Source organism: Arachis duranensis, chromosome 1 (genome assembly GCF_000817695.3).
Source record: "Arachis duranensis cultivar V14167 chromosome 1, aradu.V14167.gnm2.J7QH, whole genome shotgun sequence".
Taxonomy (NCBI): domain Eukaryota; kingdom Viridiplantae; phylum Streptophyta; class Magnoliopsida; order Fabales; family Fabaceae; genus Arachis; species Arachis duranensis.
In genome coordinates this window covers 98,604,967-98,624,737 of record NC_029772.3, presented here as the reverse complement: position 1 = coordinate 98,624,737, position 19,771 = coordinate 98,604,967, and the positions used below count along the sequence as shown (strand labels likewise).

At 38.2% G+C, this 19,771-nt stretch overlaps 1 protein-coding gene across 1 annotated transcript; it reads right to left on the bottom strand.

Annotated features, from left to right (window-relative positions):
* Positions 1-14,895: 14,895 nt before the first annotated feature.
* LOC107467338 (U-box domain-containing protein 35-like) lies at positions 14,896-16,572 on the bottom strand. Its single transcript, XM_016086411.3, has 4 exons — positions 15,893-16,572; positions 15,563-15,681; positions 15,375-15,490; positions 14,896-15,265 (listed from the first exon to the last, which is right to left on the bottom strand). The coding sequence occupies exons 1-4, from the start codon at positions 16,329-16,331 to the stop codon at positions 15,016-15,018; spliced, it is 924 nt and encodes a 307-aa protein (XP_015941897.1). The 5' UTR covers positions 16,332-16,572; the 3' UTR covers positions 14,896-15,015.
* Positions 16,573-19,771: the final 3,199 nt, after the last annotated feature.

Below are 19,771 nucleotides of genomic sequence, written 5' to 3'. Positions count from 1 at the left end.
TTTCTCTACAGCCGCCTTTTTCACACATTCCTCAGCCACCCTACTCTTATTCACCAATTCAGAAAACACTCTAATCTCCATTAGTGTAACAAAGCCCAAAATATCACACCAAAGACCTCCCTCATACTTAATATATTTCCACTCAGCAAAATCTTCAGGTGCACCTTGACAGATACGAGAAAAGCAATATTACTCCTCAAACCTGCTAGTATACTTAGTAACAGTCATTTGGTCCTGCTTTAATTGTATCAATTCAAGTTCCTTGGCATTTCTGACTAAATTAGGAAAGTGTTCATACCTTGGGTCGAACTGTCCGACCCGGGATGTTTTAACGACAACTCACCCGACCTCTTCAGGTCAGGGTTATCCGATCTCTTCCCGAAGAGCTCGGCCAAATCACCAGAGAAGCCCAAAAAAGGGCCCAAACAGAAGAGCCCGACCCAAATCCAAAGGCATTCCAGGCTTATAGAGATAAGGACGGTTCCCTTGAAGATAAGATGACTTCCCTCAAAGATAAGATAAGATAACTATCTTATCTCTAGAAGGTCACTCCGCACTATTATAAATACACTGGAACACCCAGGTATAACTCATACTCTGATTCTACTAAAAACCTGCTTAATACTCTTGCTAACTTAAGCATCAGAGTCCCTTGCAGGTACCCCCACCTTCCGGTGACAAAGGATCAGCACCACCACCAAGTCCAACAAGTCGGACACAACAACTCCGACTAGTACAGAAGATCTCGTCCGAGATCGACCTACTGTTTCAGGTAACCCTCGAAACATTAGCGCCGTTGCCGGGGAACCTGGAAGTCATTCCAACATCATGGCGAACAACCTTGACAATGACCACAACTCTGATTTAGAGAACCGAACGCCACACAAGAACGTGGAGGTTGCACTAGATGACACTTCTTAACCTAACAAAGACAAGAACTCCCCAAGCACGGGAGCCATGGAGACACTTCAGGATCGTCTAAAACAACTTGAAAAAGAGGTCGAGTACCAACGGGAAGCCGAGAGAGACTTACGAAGGGAAGCTAGGTGACGCCGCGAATTAGAGGACAAGCTCCTGAAGATCGAAGCTGATCTCAAAGCTAAAACTACCCGATCCAACCATGAGGATAGCTCCCGCAAAGACCAAGACCCATTCACCAACGAGATCATGAAGGCCAAAATTCCAAAAGACTTTAAACCTCCCGACATGACCCTGTACGACCACACGATAGATCCCAGCCATCATCTCAGCAACTTCTGAAGTAGAATGTATCTCACCGATGCCTCAGATGCAACTCGGTGCAAAGCCTTCCCAACCACTTTGACAAAAACAGCGATTAAATGGTTTGACAAACTGCCCCCCAGGTCCATCTCAAGCTTTGACGACTTAGCCAAAAAGTTTCTGGCCAGATTCTCCATCCAGAAGGACAAAACTAAACATGCCCCAAGTCTACTATGGATCAAACAAGGAGATCGGGAAAGTCTTCGTAGTTACATGGAAAGATTCAACAAGGCGTGTTTGGACATACAAAATCTGCCAACAGAAGCAGCCATTATGGGCCTCATCAATGGCTTACGAGAAGGACCTTTTAGCCACTCCATATCAAAAAAACATTCCACATCTCTAAATGAAGTACAAGAACAAGCAGAAAAGTACATCAACATGGAAAAAAAACTCCCGATTAGGAGAGACCTCAAAATCCGGACTCTCCTATTCTTCTCAGGATAAGCATAAAGAATCTAAGAAAAAAGAAGACCAGCATGGCGAAAGGATCAAGAAATATCGCAATTACACGCCTCTCTGAGTGTCTCTTGTAGATGTCTATCGAGAAGTATGCCACACAGAAAAGATACCTCCACCTCACCCACTCAAAAGCAAGAAGGGAGGGGAAGATCGGACAGAGTACTGTGAATACCATCGAATCTACGGACATCCCACCAACGAATACTTCAATTTAAAGAATATCATAGAAAAATTGGTAAGAAAAGAAAGACTAGATCGGTACTTAGCCAACAAATCGGATGAGCCAAGAAAAAGAATAAGAGAAGAAGAGGTTGGACGAACTGAACGACCACCACGCACCTCGGAGAGACACGTCCACATGATAGATGGAGGATTCGCAGGAGGAGGAGTCTCCAAATCATCTCGCAAAAGACATCTGAAGGAGATATATCACGTCAAAGAAGGAGAAGGAGCACCTGAACTCCCCACTATCACCTTCACTAAAGAAGACGCAGCTGGTGTCATCTCAGGACATGACGATCCCATGGTCATCACTATCATATTAGCCAACGCTAATCTCCACCGCACGTTGGTAGACCAGGGAAGCTCAGCGGACATTCTGTGCAAAACGGCCTTTGACAAACTCGGTCTAGAGGAAAAATAGCTCAAAGCATATCCAAACAGCTTATTCGGGCTGGGAGATGCTCCGATCCAACCACTTGGATATATCTCCTTGCACACCACCTTTGGAAAAGGAAATCGGTTAAGGACACTCAATATAGACTACATCGTGGTTGACGTAGGTACATCCTACAATTCCCTGATAGGTTGGACAACGCTAAATCAGCTTGGCGCAGTAGTCTCAACTCCACATCTATGCATGAAATTCCTGACCACAGAAGGAATCGCAACAGTAAAAGTAGACCAAAGACAACGTGCCGCTGCTACAACGAAAGTCTGAACCTCAGAGGCAAAGGAAAAGAAATCTACACCATTGAGCTCGGGAGAGTTTGAAGACGGGAAGAACTCCGTCCACAACCTGAAGGCGAAACGGAAAAAGTTCAAATTTGAGATACTCCAAATAAAACGACCAATATTGGCACAATCATAAAAAGGGATAAAAAGGAGTCCCTCATACAGTTCTTACGAAGCAATGTCGACTTCTTTGCTTGGAAGGCCGGAGACATGCCGGGTATAGACCCTAAGTTAATGTGCCACAAGCTGGCAGTCTACCCAGGATCTCAACCAGTACAGCAGAGACGTAGAAAGCTCGGATCAGAACGATCCCAAGCTGTGGAAGGGCAAGTACAAGCTCTAATAGAGGCAGGATTCATAAGAGAAGTCAAGTACCCACTATGGCTAGCTAACGTAATGGGAAGTGGCGCATGTGCACCGACTACACTGATCTCAAGAAAGCCTGCCCAAAAGATCCTTATCCACTCCCAAGTATCGACGCTCTGGTAGACGCCTCCTCCGTATACAAATATCTCTCGTTTATGGACGCCTATTCGGGATACAATCAAATCCCGATGTACCCACCTGATCAAGAGAAAACCTCATTCTTAACCCCAAAAGCAAACTACTACTACATCGTCATGCCATTCGGACTCAAAAACGCAGGAGCCAGTTATCAAAGATTAATGAATAAGGTCTTCGCAGACCACATCGGAAAAATCATGAAAGTCTACGTGGACGACATGTTAATAAAGACACAAAGTGAAGAGTCATTATTGTCCGACCTCACCCAAGTATTCGACACTATAAGAAGGCATGACATGCAACTCAACCTTGCAAAATGCACCTTTGCAGTAGAAGCTAGAAAATTCTTGGGTTTTATGCTCACACAAAGAGGAATCGAGGCAAATCCGGATAAATGTCGGGCCATACTCGACATGAAAAGTCCGACTTGTGTCAAGGAGGTACAACAACTCAATGGAAGATTGGCAGCCTTGTCTAGATTTTTAGCTGGATTGGCAATAAGATCTCTCCCCTTCTACGCCACTCTAAGGAAGGAAAAGAGGTTTGAATGGATGATGGAGTGCGAGCAGGCCTTCCAAGATTTCAAAAGATTCCTGGGACAACCACCTAGTCTAACCCGGCAATGGGAAGGAGAACCACTTATACTGTACCTCGCACTAGGAAATCGGGCAATAGCCTCAGCACTGGTCTGAGAAGACGACAGTGGACAACAACCGATATACTTCATCAGCAAAGCACTACAAGGGTCCGAACTGAACTATCAAAAAATAGAAAAATTCGCCTATACTCTCATACTAACATTTCGATGACTTCGCCCATATTTCTAACCCCACATCATCAGGGTTTGGACCAACCAGCCCATAAAAAGCATTTTACAGAAAATAGACTTAGTAGGAAGAATTTTGCAATGGGCAGTCGAGTTGTCTGAATTCGACCTTTAGTATGAAGCTCGGACAGCCATCAAATCACAGTATCTGGCTGACTTCATTGCAGAGTTTATAGACACCCTAGAAATCCCTACAAAATGGAATCTCTACGTAGACGGTTCCTCAAACAAAACCGGAAGTGGCGCAGGCGTGATAATAGAGAGCGATCAGGGGACTCAAATTGAACTTTCCTTCAAATTTGGGTTCCCTGCTTCAAACAACTAGGCCGAATATGAGGCACTACTAGCTGGTTTGAAGCTGGCTAAGGAGGTTGGAGCTCAAAAGTTTATCATCTTCAGCGATTCACAAGTAGTCACCTCACAAATAATAGGGAACTATCAAGCCAAGGATTCCACTATGAAAAAGTACTTGGACAAAACCAGGGAATAGCTTGGACAACTCGGGGAATATGAGGTCCGTCATATACCTCGGGAACAGAATGCTCGAGCTGATGCACTCTCAAAACTAGCAAGCACCAAACCAGGGGGCAACAATAGAAGCATCATCCAGGAAATGTTGCAGAACCTGTCAATCTCGGAAGAAGAAAAGGTCCTAGTCATAACAGGTCTGGATCAAGGATGGATGACTCCCATAATTAACTACCTCAAAACAGAAACACTCCCTAGAGATAAAAAGGAGGCAAAGAGATTAAAACGGGAGGCACAATACTACACCATCATAAACAATATTCTATACAAGAGAGGGATTTCAACACCGCTGTTAAAGTGTGTGCCGACTTCCAACACAAAGGAAGTTTTAGAAGAAGTACACGGTGGCATCTGTGGCAACCATCTCGAAGCACAGGCTCTTACTAAAAAAGTACTCCATGCCGAATTCTATTGGTCGACTCTACAAAAAGAAGCAACAGAATTCGTAAAGACATGTCCACCATGTTAGAAACATGCCAATTTTCACATCGCCCTACCAGAGGAGCTTATTAGCGTAACCTCACCCTGGCCATTCGCAAAATGGGGACTCGACCTTCTCGGTCCTTTTCCTCAAGGATCCGGACAAGTTAAATTCCTCATCGTGGGGGTAGACTATTTCACAAAATGGATTGAGGCAGAACCCCTAGCTAACGCCACTGCTCAAAGAAGTCAAAAATTCTTATATAGAAATATTGTCACAAGGTTTGGGGTTCCATACTCCATCACCACAGACAATGGCACTCAATTCACAGATGCAGGCTTCAAAAAATTGGTGGCCGATCTGAACATAAAACACCAATTCACATCTATAGAACACCCCCAGGCCAACAGACAAGCAGAAGCTGCTAACAAAGTCATATTAGCCGGGTTAAAACGGAGATTATAGGATGAAAAAGGAGTCTAGGTTGAAGAGCTCCTGCAAGTCCTATGGGCTTATCGGACGACTTCACACTCCACCACAAAGGAATCACCTTTCCAATTAGCTTATGGAATGGAGGCAATGATCCCAGTGGAGGTTGAAGAAGGATCACCTAGAGTGATCCATTACAATGAAGAGGCCAACTCCCAACTTCAAAGAGAAGAACTCGACCTACTTCCAGAAATATGAGAAAGAGCTCGGATCAGGGAAGAGACATTAAAACGTTGAATGACTTCAAGATACAATCAGTAGTGCCACAAAGTTTTGCCGAGAATGACCTCGTACTAATCCAAAATGACATCGGAACAACTCGGCCTGGAGAAGGAAAGCTGGCAGCAAACTGGAAGGGACCCTACCGAGTCATAGAAGTACTCGGAAGAGGCTACTACAAGCTATCCGAACTCGAGGAGCGAGAACTCTCAAGGTCATGGCACGCCTGTAACTTAAGAAGGTACTATATTTAGGAGGTAGTAAAGGATCTTAGGACGAGGTGCACTCTTTTTCCTTAAAAAAGTTTTTTAACGAGGCACCAAACCAAGATCCATGAAATACCTAACTTAGAGGGGTAAAACTTCCGCATGTATATATTTGCATATTTTCTTTTTGAATAAAGTTTTTTCAGATTTTCTACAAATCCTTTATCAAGATGTATTACTCTGAAACGCAAAATTTCATCGCCCGATTATAAAGCTACAGATCGGCAAAAGTGAAAACTAAATTTATTGCCCGATCACGATAAAGACCAACAAAGATGAAAACTGAATTCATCAGAGGTCAACCAAGCGAGGATCAAATCCCATTCTCTACAAAATCGGCAAAGATGAAAAGCAACAAAACAGATTAAATGCAGGAAGTTATCGAAAGTGACCCATAGAAAAGGACCTGACGAGGTCTTAATAAAAATGGGTTGCTAAAAAATAACTTAAAAAGATGGACAACATGAAGAAGTCAGACCATTGGACCACAACAAAGTTATAAAAAGTAAATCCCTGGAAAGAGGCCTAGCCAGCCCTAAAAAAGAGGATGACTAGAAATAACTTCGAAGGGACTGACATGAGGAAGTCGGCCTCCCACAAACCAAAAGTTATGAAAGTAATCTATAAAAGAGATCTGACAAAGATCCCAGAAGGATTACTAGAAATAACTTCGAAGGGACCGACATGATGAATTTGGCCTCCCACAAACCAAAAGTTATGAAAGTAATCCATAAAAGAGATCTGACAAACATCCTAGAAGGATTACTAGAAATAACTTTGAAGGGACCGACATGATGAAGTCGGCCTCCCACAAACCAAAAGTTATAAAAGTAATCCATAAAAGAGATATGACAAAGATCTCAGAAGGATTACTAGAAATAACTTCGAAGGAACCAACATGATCAAGTTAGCCCCCCAACAAACCTACAAAAAGTTATACAAGGTAATCCATAGGAGAGATCTGACAAAGATCCAAACAAAATGGATTACTAAAATAACTTTAGAAGGAGTCAGACAAACAGGAGGCATGTGCTAGAAGGGACTTTAAATCGGACCCAGAAGGCTATGACCCAAAAGAAGCAAAGCTACAAGTATGAAAGTGTAAAGGCAATCAAAAGAGGTCGGAAAACAGTATTCCAACACCTTAGCCTGAAAAACTACTTTGTTTTTCCAAAATAAAGTTGCTAACAGAAAAGCAACCAAAGTATCCAGAAACCAAGACTACAAATTATAAAGAAAAAGAGTTCAAAGCCCACAGGTCAGGCTATACACAAATATACCAAAAATAATCATAGAGGATCCAAAGACTTCACCGTAGATGCATCACGGGGTGAAGGAGGACGAGTCTGAAGAGGTACAACATCTACCGTCCCATCATCCCGGTTCAGGATCTGGACGTCAAGATCCGACTCAGGCTGACCAACTTCAGCTGTCGGAGCTGAGGAAGCAGAGGTAACAGAGACTTTGGCAGCAGGCACGGGAGGAGGCTCGACATCGTCATCATCATCAGGGTCATCAGGGACAATCTTACCATCTTTTATAATGTTATCCAAGCTGAAAAGAGTAAGGTCAAGCTCGGGCGCAAGAACCCAAACTTGCTCCTTCAAATTCTCATAAGCAGCATTGACACTGCCTACAAGATGACCTTGAAGTTCAGTATTATCAGCTCGGACAAACTCCAAACTCTCCCTGAGACCCATTATCTCTCTATAAGTGGTGACATAGCTCTCCTTATGCTTCAACGCCGTATCCTCAGCCAACTTGGCAGAGGCTGCCAAAGCAATAGCCCTAGTTTTTTCACCCTCCAGCTCCTTTTCCAGCTTGGCCACTTTCACCTCGAGCTCCTCCTTCAAACCCTTGATCTGGTCAAACTCCGACTTGGCCTCCTCCATAAAAGCCTTTGTCGCATGGATAGGAAGATCCTGGGCAGTCCGATATAAAGCTGCTCCCATATGAGCCATCTTGACACTGCTCCGAGTAATAAAATTTAAATGACGAAAAAGAGAGACATCGTCAGTAGGCATAATACCATAAGTGGCAATCTGCTGGTCAACAAACCCAACAGCGTCAAAATCAGGAGCATCTAGATTGAAGGGCTCAACAGTACGAGGTCCTTTTGAAGGAGGAACGGCTGAAGGAGAAGAGGTAGCAGCAGAAGCTTGGGGAGGATCAAGCACATGAACCCGAGGAATAGGGATCATCCTCTTCGGTCCAGGAGAGTTCAACACAGGTAGTTTTTGAGAAACCTGAGAAGACCCTTTCTCAGTCACTCTCAACAGCTCGGACCTTAAAAAAGTAATTCTTAAAGTCCCTAACGGACTCGTCATACATAGCAAACACTTTGTGTCCCTGGGCAGAATGAAAGGAAATCCAAGAGGCTTTCTTTTTTGAGGAAATTCCGGGCTTAGTCAAAACAAAAAGATAAAGAAAAAGAGTCTGAGAAGGCGTAATGCCCAACTCTTGGCAGAGAAACTGAAAAATCTTAATAAAACCCCAGGAGTTCGGATGAAGCTGGGATGGAGCTACGTTACACGACCACAACAGGTCGGTTTCAAAGGAAGTAAAGGAAAAGTAATGTTCAGCTGGCTGAAAAAATAGTCATAAGCATAAAAGAAGGGACGTTCCCCCCGGCTCAGAGCAGGAAAGCAAACCCTCTCATCAGAATCGGGCGCTACCAATTCATAGTTCTTTTCCTGATCCCTATTTTTACAGAGTCGGTGATGTTTTCTAAACTCCACACAAAACTCAGCATTTACCATGGAGAGACACATCAACACAAGGGAGTCCAACCAGTCGGACATCCCCTCAGGAACCTTAGAAGACGTCTCAACAATATTTTTGCGAGAAGACATGGCCAACTAGTCCTACAAAAAGAAAAAGAGAATGGATTACTAACCAAAACAGCTCGGACAAACATGACTCAAGAGCAATACAAACAGTAAAAGAAAAACCCCCAAGACGCACACCAAGGTCCAGGGGCATCCTTTGGAGGTAGGAACAAAGTAAGGACCCAGAAAAAGTCTACAAGGCTACACCCCAAAACTCTCAGCGAAGAAAATTCCCCTCCAAGCAAACAACAAATACGAGAAGAAAATCAAAGCGAACCATCAGAAAAACGTTATCTTCTATAAGTCTATCAATTAAAGAAAGCTACCAACATGGCAAATTCATCAAAGGCGTAATTCTTTCCACAGAGTCAAGCAGTTTATCAGCCCAAAACTTCAAATGAGAAGGTACAATCAGAAGCAATAAACAAGCATGTAAAAACCCTAAAAATCATCAACTATCAGTAAAAGCACTAAAAAGGCATACATAAGTCAAAAGGAACTCTAAAAAGCCTTCATCACAGCAACAATCAAGCATGATGATACAAAAAGGTTCAAGCTTTCCAACATGGAATCAAGCAAATAGCGCAAATTATTTACAAAAATAAAATGCAAGAAGAACATTAAAAGAAGAAAGAAAGAAATAGACCTAAAAAGCAGAGGAGACAATGAAACACTGAAAGGTTGAAAAAAGGTCGAAGATCACTCTCCGAAGGAACGAAGCACAAAACAAATCACCAACGGCACCACAAGGAGAGGCGCAAAAACGTAAAATACAAAGAGTCCCAGGCAAACCAGAAAATAGAAGGGCGAAAATGGAGTTGCAGTGAGCAAAGGAAAAGAAGAAACGGAAGCCAAATCTTTGAAAACTAAATTCAAAAATGAAGAAAGAGGAAAAAAATCAAAGGGGAGTGTTAATGGGTTATTAAACCCTCGCACTTTTCCAAGACAGAGAGATGCGCGTTTCAAAAGAACAAAGGAGCGCCTGTTTAAAAAAATTAAATTGAAAGAAAACATTCCGCATTCAAAGGGAAACACTACAAAGAAGAAGTCAAACAAATGCTCGAGTTCGAATCCACCAGAAAAGATCGAAGTCCTAAAAATAAGGACTCGACCTCAAAAAGGAAGACCACACTCGAGTAGGGGCACTGTTCATACCCTGGGTCGAACTGTCCGACCCGGGATGTTTTAACGACAACTCACCCGACCTCTTCAGGTCAGGGTTATCTGACCTCTTCCCAAAGAGCTCGGCCAAATCACCAGGGAAGCCCAAAAAATGGCCCAAACAGAGGAGCCCGACCCAAATCCAAAGGCATTCCAGGCCTATAGAGATAAGGGCGGTTCCCTTGAAGATAAGATGACTTCCCTCAAAGATAAGATAAGATAAGATAACTATCTTATCTCCAGAAATATCACTCCGCACTATTATAAATACATTGGAGCACTCAGGTATAACTCATACTCTGATTATACTAAAAACCTGCTTAATACCCTTGCTAACTTAAGCATCGGAGTCCCTTGCAGGTACCCCCACTCTCCGGTGACAAAGGATCAGCGCCACCACCAAGTCCAACAAGTCAGACAAAACAACTCCGACCAGTACAGAAGATCTCATCCGAGATCGACCTACTGTTTCAGGTAACCCTCGGAACAGAAAGTATTTCTTATAAAATTTTGTTCGAAAAACCTCCCAAGGAATCGCAGTGCCATCAGGCTACAGGATACGTCGTGTTCCCTGCCACTAATACTGAGCCTCACCGTGCAGCTGATAAGTTCCAAATTCAACCCATTGCTCCTCAGGAACCTATTGAGCCTGCAACGCCGGTTCCATAGCCTGAATCCAATTGTCTGCATTAGTGGGATTTGAGGTTCCCCTGAAGGTTGGAGGATGAACTTTTAGAAATGTAGCAAGTGTCATAGGGTCGTCCTCATCATTATTGTTCCCGTGATTACCCTGGTTTATCTGATTACCAGTGCCTCGGCTGTCGCCTGCATAGCTATAGCCATATTTCTCAGGGCAGCCATAAAGTCTACTGGACCATTCCCTATCGAGCCAGGAGTAACGGTGCCTATCCTACCTCTACCTCGCCCGCGAGTCGACATCTGGTCCCTATACACACCAAACAAGTGATATTAAGTTGATCAGTCTCAATATCACATGTCTAATGCTTTAAGTTCCAAATGCATGCTCACGAACATTTATGCCATATATATCAGTCAGATATCCTAATAGCACATAAACACGTATACAGAGAATGCACAGAAGTATAATCAATCCGTCTTTTAGGCTCTATAGGAACAAACTGCTTTGATACCATAATGTAACACCATACCACACTGAGCTTTACGCTTAAGTCGTAAAACAGAGGTGGGGTGATATTACGACCTCTAAAATAAAATGTGTACATATAATAGCAGAAGGATTATATTATACTAGGAGCCTTGAAAAATAGAGGAAATAAAAATTGCAAAATAAAAGTGCAATGCTCAAGAAATGAGTTATCTTGCATACTAAGAAAGCTATAGCTGTTAAGTATAAAGTAACAAAAAACAGGAACAGAAGGTCAAAGATACAAAGTAACAAGCTCCTAACTCAACTTGTGAAGTTACTGGCCAGAGAACAAGTTATGCGAAGAGAAAGTTAAGTACATATATATACATCACTGTACAATAAAATAATCTAGTAACCACTTCGCTTCAAGTGTCCATACGCCTAATGAGATGCCTCTCGACCTGTATCTGAAAAACAACAACATAGTATGGGGTGAGAACCAGAGGTTCTTAGTATGGTAAAGGTGCCACACACATAATATATAAGGTCTTGGGAATGCCAGAGGCAATCCTAGAACGCCGACACTTAGATTATAGAGGTTAAAGTATTAAACAGAAGCCATAAAAGGTGGTTCTTTAAGAGTATCTAAACCTAACTTAACTTAATCTTAAATCTAAGTCCCATACCGTCATTCCTTTATACCTTCATATTCGTCAGCATTTCATAGACAAATAAACAGATAAAAGCAAACACAAGTAGGATACAAGTACTGCAGGTATAAAATATACACTTAACATAGTAAATGCACTTAGGCAAACCCAGTTATAGCACAAACAAGTAATTCAAGCAATATGCACATGATGCAGCCCTGTCCTATGGCTAATGAGCTCATCTGTCGATTATACAGCCAACTCGACAAGTCCGGTTTGCTAAACCATTGGACTGTCCCCCGACGTGCATCCCCATAAGTCTATGCATAGCTTTTTCTCATACATATATCAAATCTCTCAATGGGGGTACCATTCCTGGGAATTTATAAGTGCCCGGTCACTCTTACGTCGTAAGGTCAACAGAGTATCAAGTTTTCAACCTGGTATACGTGGTGGCAAGCCACGGTACTTTATCCAAGAAATCTCGTATCTCAGATCATATAATCATTCAAGCTAAGTATCATACATGATCCGTGACGGACCTAGAAAATTTATGTTGGGGGGCAAAAATAATACACATTACTATCAAAAGATATACTAATTTAAATTTAAAAATATAAAAATACACATTAATTATTCAAAAAAAAAACTACATTAGCCGCTAAGTTTCTTTGCTTCAAATCTTAAAGGTACTTCTCTTCTTGTTTTCATATTTTGAAAATGTTGAATAATTGTTTCATTATCAACTTGATTGAATGTCCCTCTTTCTATATATGTAACCAAACAATCATTCAACCACTCATCTTCCATTCGATTACGAAGTTGACTCTTTATGATATTCATAGCAAAAAATGTTCTCTCAGCTAAATGTTGTTGTCTAGGATCAGTTACAAGACTTTTCACATTGAATTCTAATAACTTCTTTTTATTAGAAGAGACTAATGGAGTGACTTTAGATTGTAGTGGTAGATTTCTTTTGAAATATTTTTCCATTACTATTTCTAAAAATAAAAATATATATTCTAAATTAGTAAATTGATCAATTCACTTTAAAAATTTATATGCAACATAATTACATATAATAGAATAGAACGAAAGTTAAACAAATAAATAATAAGGATCACTAAGTTGAGAATAAAATAAAATATATAAATTCATGAAGAGAATAAAAAATAAATTAGTACCTAAATTATAATTGTTTGAATTAAAATTTGTAATTGAAAATATCAAAAAGAGAAACAATAAAATTGAAAGATACATAGAGTCATAGAGAGCTATAAAAAACAAAATAGAGAATTTAAAATTTACCTTTTAATGAAGCGAAGATGACCACTAGATAAAGAATAGAAAAAGAAGGTTGAAAATATAAAACTAAGAAGAGGATTTAAAAGAATAAACGAGTGATGGCTGGGATTTGAGAATAGAAGAAGACTAACTTTGATTAGGTTAACTAATAGTAAAAAATAATAGAAAGATAAAATGAATTTGAGACTTTTAATAATTGGGTTTAGTTTATCTGTAGTGACATTTAAAATTTAAAATGGGGCATATTTTATATATATATAATAATAATAATTTTTTGTTTAAAAATATGAAATCAGAGTGGGGGCAAGTGCCCCCCATTTATTATCCTTGGGTCCGTGCCTGTACATGATCATTCATTTGATTATCAAGTCAAGTATTATACATGATCATCCGTAACATTTTATAATCAATTCACCACTTTTCAGCTTTACTTCACCTCCAAGTTATTTCCATTTCCTAGTTTCATTTGATTATCAGGTTTAATACTATTATTCATGACTAAAGGAATGAAAATAGAGGTTTAGAAGTTTGAAATAAGGTTTAAAACTCAAAAATCATGTTTGCTGGAATAGAGACCACGCGTACGCGTGAGAGTGTGAAACTGCAGCTCGCACGCGCGTCCCTTTGTCATGCGTACGCGTGGGTGAAAACTTCATGTCATGCGTACGCGTGGGTCATGCACACGCGTGGACATGCATGTTGATCCCCTATGTGTACACATGGGGTTATACGCGTATGCACATTTGAAAATTTCATGCCACGCGTACGCGTGGGCGTCGTTCTCCAAAAAAAATAGATCAACCAGAGAACTGCATAATGAGGAAATGGCACCTGCATAACCACATATTTTATACCAAAATTTTCAATGGGCATAAATCAATCGTTTTAAATTGTTTTTCTTCCTTTCTTCGAACGACATAAACTTCACGAACCCAATTTTCATTTAAAATAAGTTGGAATCAATTTGAAATTTCGAAAGCCAAGTTATAGCCCGCCAAAATTTAACCCGAAAACCAACTTTTACAAATTCTTCAAACCTTATTTTTCATTCAAAATCTCCATTCCATTCTTTACCAAACCTATCAATACCAATACAATATGCTAACAACAAAACTCAATAAAACTGTACATCATTTCATCAACCACCATTTAATAATATTACACAATTTTATACTTCAACAATTTCTTCATGCTTTCCTTCAATATACTTATAATCATATAATCAAATCACCAAACCAAACCAAACATGTCCATCATCAAGTTATTAAACAGTAAGTATACACTTGCATTCCAGCTTATCCTATGATCGTCTAGTCTAAATTTTCACAAAACATTATATATTAAATGTAAGAAACTTAAACCATATCTTGGCAGATTCCTACGTAACGACCAAAACAATTTACCCAACACAAACACAGCCACAAAACTCAATCAAAATACTAATGTCCAGCCTCTACCAAAATCCCAATGTCCACAATTTCAAGTTCAAATTATTTATTCTCAACCTAATACACATTTATAATACATATATACCCAATTTAATATCCGAAACATAAATTTAGCAAATTAAATAGGATTTATGATATCCTCACCTTACCCAAATTTCACATAAGTAAGAGTAAACATTTTTCTCAAGCTAATTGGATCCTAGAACATCAAAGAATAAAGAAATTTAATATCTCCACTTAATTTTTTAAAAATTGGGAAAAAAGAGGCTGAGAGTGAATAAGCAGGTTACCTATGAAATTATTCCAGTAAAAACGTAAAACTTGACACAATGAATACTTGACTACAAACAGTACAGTGATCGAAATTCAGACAAAAAAGTTATGGGATTTTGAAATCATCGTAAGGCTTCGGGGAAAGAATTATAAAGTTCAGAAGAGTACTACCACTCTTTATTTCTATAAGTAATAAGTAATTTAATATCTCATAGTACAAAAAGATATACACAATTTTTGTTTTCTTTCTTTACACATTTAATGTTTGGTCATGTTATTGAGGTGATAAAAATCAAAGCCTAAATAACCAATTAGGAATGGGATTGGGCACAAAACGCGGAAGAGGGACAATGCTGCTGCGGGGTTCATCTTCATCCTGTGACTGTGACTGTGAGTTGGTGGTGCTGTCTCTGGAGCGTGATGAATTTGAGTTGCGGATAATCATTTTGTCCATGACTTCCCTTCCTTGGCATATGATTTTAACATCACAGGTTTCCTGTGCATTCTTGAGTACCTTGTCCGCTATGCCACTCCTTGATTTTCTGTTACATCATTCAAATACCACAAAGTAATTATTAGTAAATTAAAATATAATGCTTGCTATCATTATTAATTAATATACTCTCTCTCTCTGTCTCTAAATTGGTGTACCTTAAATTAGATCTGTTTGTCCCAATTACCAGTTTCCTTACATCATGTGTCCCAACAAGGTCAACGATGGCTTCAGCAACCTTGTCGCCCTCTATTAGCATAATCTCCGCCTTAACCTGTATGTTTTATAATATATTGATTAACGATTTAATGTTACTAGGTAGGTGAGGGTTCAGGGATCCATTTACCTTGTAATGAATGCATAGGTCAATGAATTTCTTAAGCATCAATTTCCTTTTGTCTTTCTCTTGAGTCAAGAAGTGGTTAACATACTCTCTGTTTACATGACTCCTTGGAAATTTTCCAACTGTTATTAGTGAACATTCAAGTACTTTAATTAATTGGTAGGAATCGAAACAAAGAACACTAGAGAGTCATTAGAATCCATCAAAGTTTAAAAATATGTGATAAAGTATATTATTGAATTAATAGATTAAAGAATTGAAGTAATGAACAAAAATAATAGCATTTTTCAATTGAAATTAAGTGCAAAAATGGTTAGATCGATGGCTGCTTACGTGGACTTGGAATGAACTTGATGATAGGGAAAACGTGTATGAGATAGAGGGTGGTGGTGGAGGGTGTCACGGCGTGCTTCAACGCCCATGATAACACTTCCATGCTTGAATCATCCTCTCCAACTGCCACATATACCAAGTTCTCTTCCTCTTCCTCCTCTTCATTGCATTTATGAAAATCAAGAGAGAAGACAGTGCTCATGTCGTCGTCGTCTTCTTCTGTTATGGTATCCAAAGCCTCCTTCATCAGCTTGATCTCAAACAATTCCTCTGAATAATAGTAATCTTCTTCCTCCTCTTCTCCTATCTCACTGCTGCAATCATACACTTGGTTTCTCTTGAACCCCTTAGCCATAAAGCTACTGCAGCTGCACGCAGCGAAACTTTCTTCTTCTTCATCGTTGTAGTCCGTTTCTACGGATCTTGTAACTGATGACATGATCAGATATTTTATATGGACCAAAAAATTGAAACACAGAAATGCATATATAGCTGATGAATTCTTGAGTAGCCGAGGGTAAATACGTAATAAACACGAAAACAAGAGTTGACCGTACACTTCTTGATAGAGCAGCTTCAGGCTTTCGTGCTCTATCCACTATTAAGACTAGTAAACTAGCTAGTGACGATTGATTGATTAAGTTGATGAGAAAAAGTCTTGAGTTGACTGGCTTAAGTTAAACAAACTAAACCGTAAACTCCTCAACCAAGAAACTTCATTGATGTGGACTTTGAAGTTTTAATATTACTCGTATCGTGGTTGGTTCATGTAAGTAACATCACCCTGGGCTATGTGCTCTTATTGGTTGTACGTATCAATCATTTGCAAAGAAAGATTGTAACATTCTACATTGGAAAATGTTAAGTGAGAATACGAACAGAGTATATACTAGGATCCGGTCTATATATATATATTAAAGTCAAATGCCACGAACCCTTAAGATTACGTAACATAGGATAAGATTTATTGACATCAAAATATCTCCAATACTAATTCTAATTTTTATTTTATTTTAAATTTTATAAAATAATATATAAATATTTATAAGATTCACATTAAGTTTTCAAAGAATAAATTATTCGGATCAAGTTTCTTTAGTTAATAACATAATTGGTATGACATATTCTTAAAGGTATTTATTGATTTATTTTATTTGATTCGTTTAAATGCGTTAAATAATTAATTATTTATTTGATTTGATTAAAATAAATATCAAATTATTTAATATTTTATTTCACTATATTAACTATAATTGACAATTGCATTAATTATATAATTTGACTGGAATAAATGGATTGATTTTGTTTTAATTTATCTTAAATTTTTGTCTTATATATTCTGATTATTAATTTTTAAGAGTGTCATAATTAATTATTTATTTAATTTGATTGAGAAAAATATTAAATTATTTAATATTTTATTTAACCACATTAACTATAACCAATCAATTATATTAATTATTTGATTCGATTAGAATAAATAAATTAGTTTTGTTTAATTTAAATTAATTTTTTGTCTATGTATTGATTAATGATTTTTAAAAATATTATAATTATGTAATAATTATCATACTTAAAACTTTTTTCTTAGTATATTAAATTATATTCTCTAGTAATTGTAAAAGATTAACCCTTTATACTTGTATCTTAAGTTAAGCATTAATCTATACAATATTTGTAAAAAAAAAAAAATCACACCATAAAAATTAGATTTAATAGCTTAGGTAAAATTAAATTGATAAAGAAAATAATTTATCAAATATTTATTTATAAATGCTGTTATTTTATTTTTTATAGTTATCTAGTTATTATCATAAGTGAAATATTTAAATTTATTATTTATCATTTATGTATTGATCCTATTATTTTATGGATTACTCATTAAATTATTAAATAATTATTTTTAATAATTAACAGTTTCTTGGAAAGATTTGAAGGCATTCAATGCTTTATTGACCACATTTATAAGAAATAGAATGTATAGATATATAGATAGACAATAGATTCATTATTAAGAAGTCGAATAGAAAAACAGATAGACAAACAGAGAGACGCAGGACTTGGAAAAAAATGGTAAAGAATTGAGATTACACATAAATAATGGCCTGCTACAAAGATTGTGCTATTAATAAGTATACTGTATAGATGTTAGAATATTCTTCATAGAGTTCTTCTCCATTTAAAATTAGGGATTTATTGCTGTATATTTCGTCTCCAACGGAAAAAAAAAAGCATTTCATCTCCAACAAAATGATGTGTCATCATATATATATGTAATTCACATAATGAGGTCTATTTTTTTTTAATAAAACAGAATTAAATTATCATATTTAATTTGAATTTTTGGTGTCTTATTTAATTTGAATTTAATAACATTTTATACAATTATTCAGTTATATCTTTTTTTTTTTATATAGTTCCACCTCTCACAAGTTTCTAATAGAAAGGTGAGGAACACAAGACAGCTAACGTAAATAAAAACCACAACAGCTCTTCAAAAATCTCTTCTTCCCACTTCCTTGAATCGAGTAAAGATCTTCATAGTATTTCTGCAATAAAGATTTAATAGAGAAACAACTAGATTTTTCATGTTACTAAGTCAATGAGTATTCATCATGTTGTTGCATCCCCACCTTATTTGATAACAGCTCTTCAAAAATCTCTTCTTCCCACTTCCTAAGCGGCCTTCTCCAATGGATTCTCCACAGCCACTTTAATCCATTCCACACCCCACATCTACTAATGAGGCTATCTTTGTTTGCTGCAATCATATACAATCTTGGAAACTTATTCATTAAAACTCCTTCCTTTAACCACAGGTGAGACCAGAATTTTGTCTTTATTCCATCTCCAATTGATATCTTTAACTTGTTTAAAAATAAAGTAGCCAACCTCTCGTTTCTCTCTTCAATCCTCCTTATATCCGACCAAAGTCCTGTATTAAGTTTCAGCCCCTGATCGTAGAGTCGTTCATCCCCACATAGATCATTACACGAGCACACTATCCTTTTCCAAAGAGGATAATTCCCCTTATCAAACTTCCACCACCGTTTAAAGAGCAACGTCATTTTCTTTAGTTCAATATCTCCTACCCCTGAGCCCTCATTTTTTTTCGGGCTGAATTACTTTCCACCTTACAACTGTCATTCCCCTCGTTCCATCCGATTTTTCCCAAAAAAACCTCACTTGTAAGAAATTTATCTTCTTTGTCACCTTCTTTGGGATTTTAAATATGCTTAAGTAGTACATTGGGAGGTTGTTCAAAACTGATTTTATTAGAACTAGTTTTCCTACCTTTGTTAGATACTTACCCTTCCACCCCTTCAATCTTTCCTCCACTCTCTTAATAAACGAAATCCATATAACAACTTTTCTAGGATTAGCCTCAAAGGGAATTCCTAGATACCAAATAGGGAGATCAATCCTTTTACAACCCAAAATAGCACATGCCAGGAGAGTTTCCACCTCTTTACAGTTCATCCCAATTATTGCATATTTATCAAATTGATCTTCAACCTTGTCTTGTCATCAGTTCAAAATCCTTTAGGATTCTCTTATAGTTTCATACAGACTCCAAATCTCCGAGACAAAATAAAATTGTATCATCAACAAACTGCAGACGAAACAGGCTAATTTTTTCTTTCCCTTTTCCAACGTCTTGATTCTCCTCATCTCACTAAGTCTAACCAGCATTTTATTTAAAACCTCTCCCACCAATATAAAGAAAAAAGGAGACAGTGGATCTCCTTATTACAGACCCTTTGCATGGAGAATGGTTCAGTTACCATCCCATTTACCAAGATTGACATACTAGCTGTAGTGACATGTACTTTAATCCACTTCCTCCATCTTTCACCAAAGCCTATATTTTCTAAAATC

What these genes read in the sequence shown, in the direction of transcription:
- LOC107467338 (XM_016086411.3), bottom strand. Translation starts at nt 16,331, where the DNA reads ATGTCATCAGTTACAAGATCCGTAGAAACGGACTACAACGATGAAGAA. An exon ending in CAAGTTCATTCCAAGTCCAC is followed by an intron (nt 15,682 to 15,892) that starts GTAAGCAGCCAT and finishes CACTAATAACAG; the next exon opens with TTGGAAAATTTCCAAGGAGT. An exon ending in ACAAACAGATCTAATTTAAG is followed by an intron (nt 15,266 to 15,374) that starts GTACACCAATTT and finishes ATGATGTAACAG; the next exon opens with AAAATCAAGGAGTGGCATAG.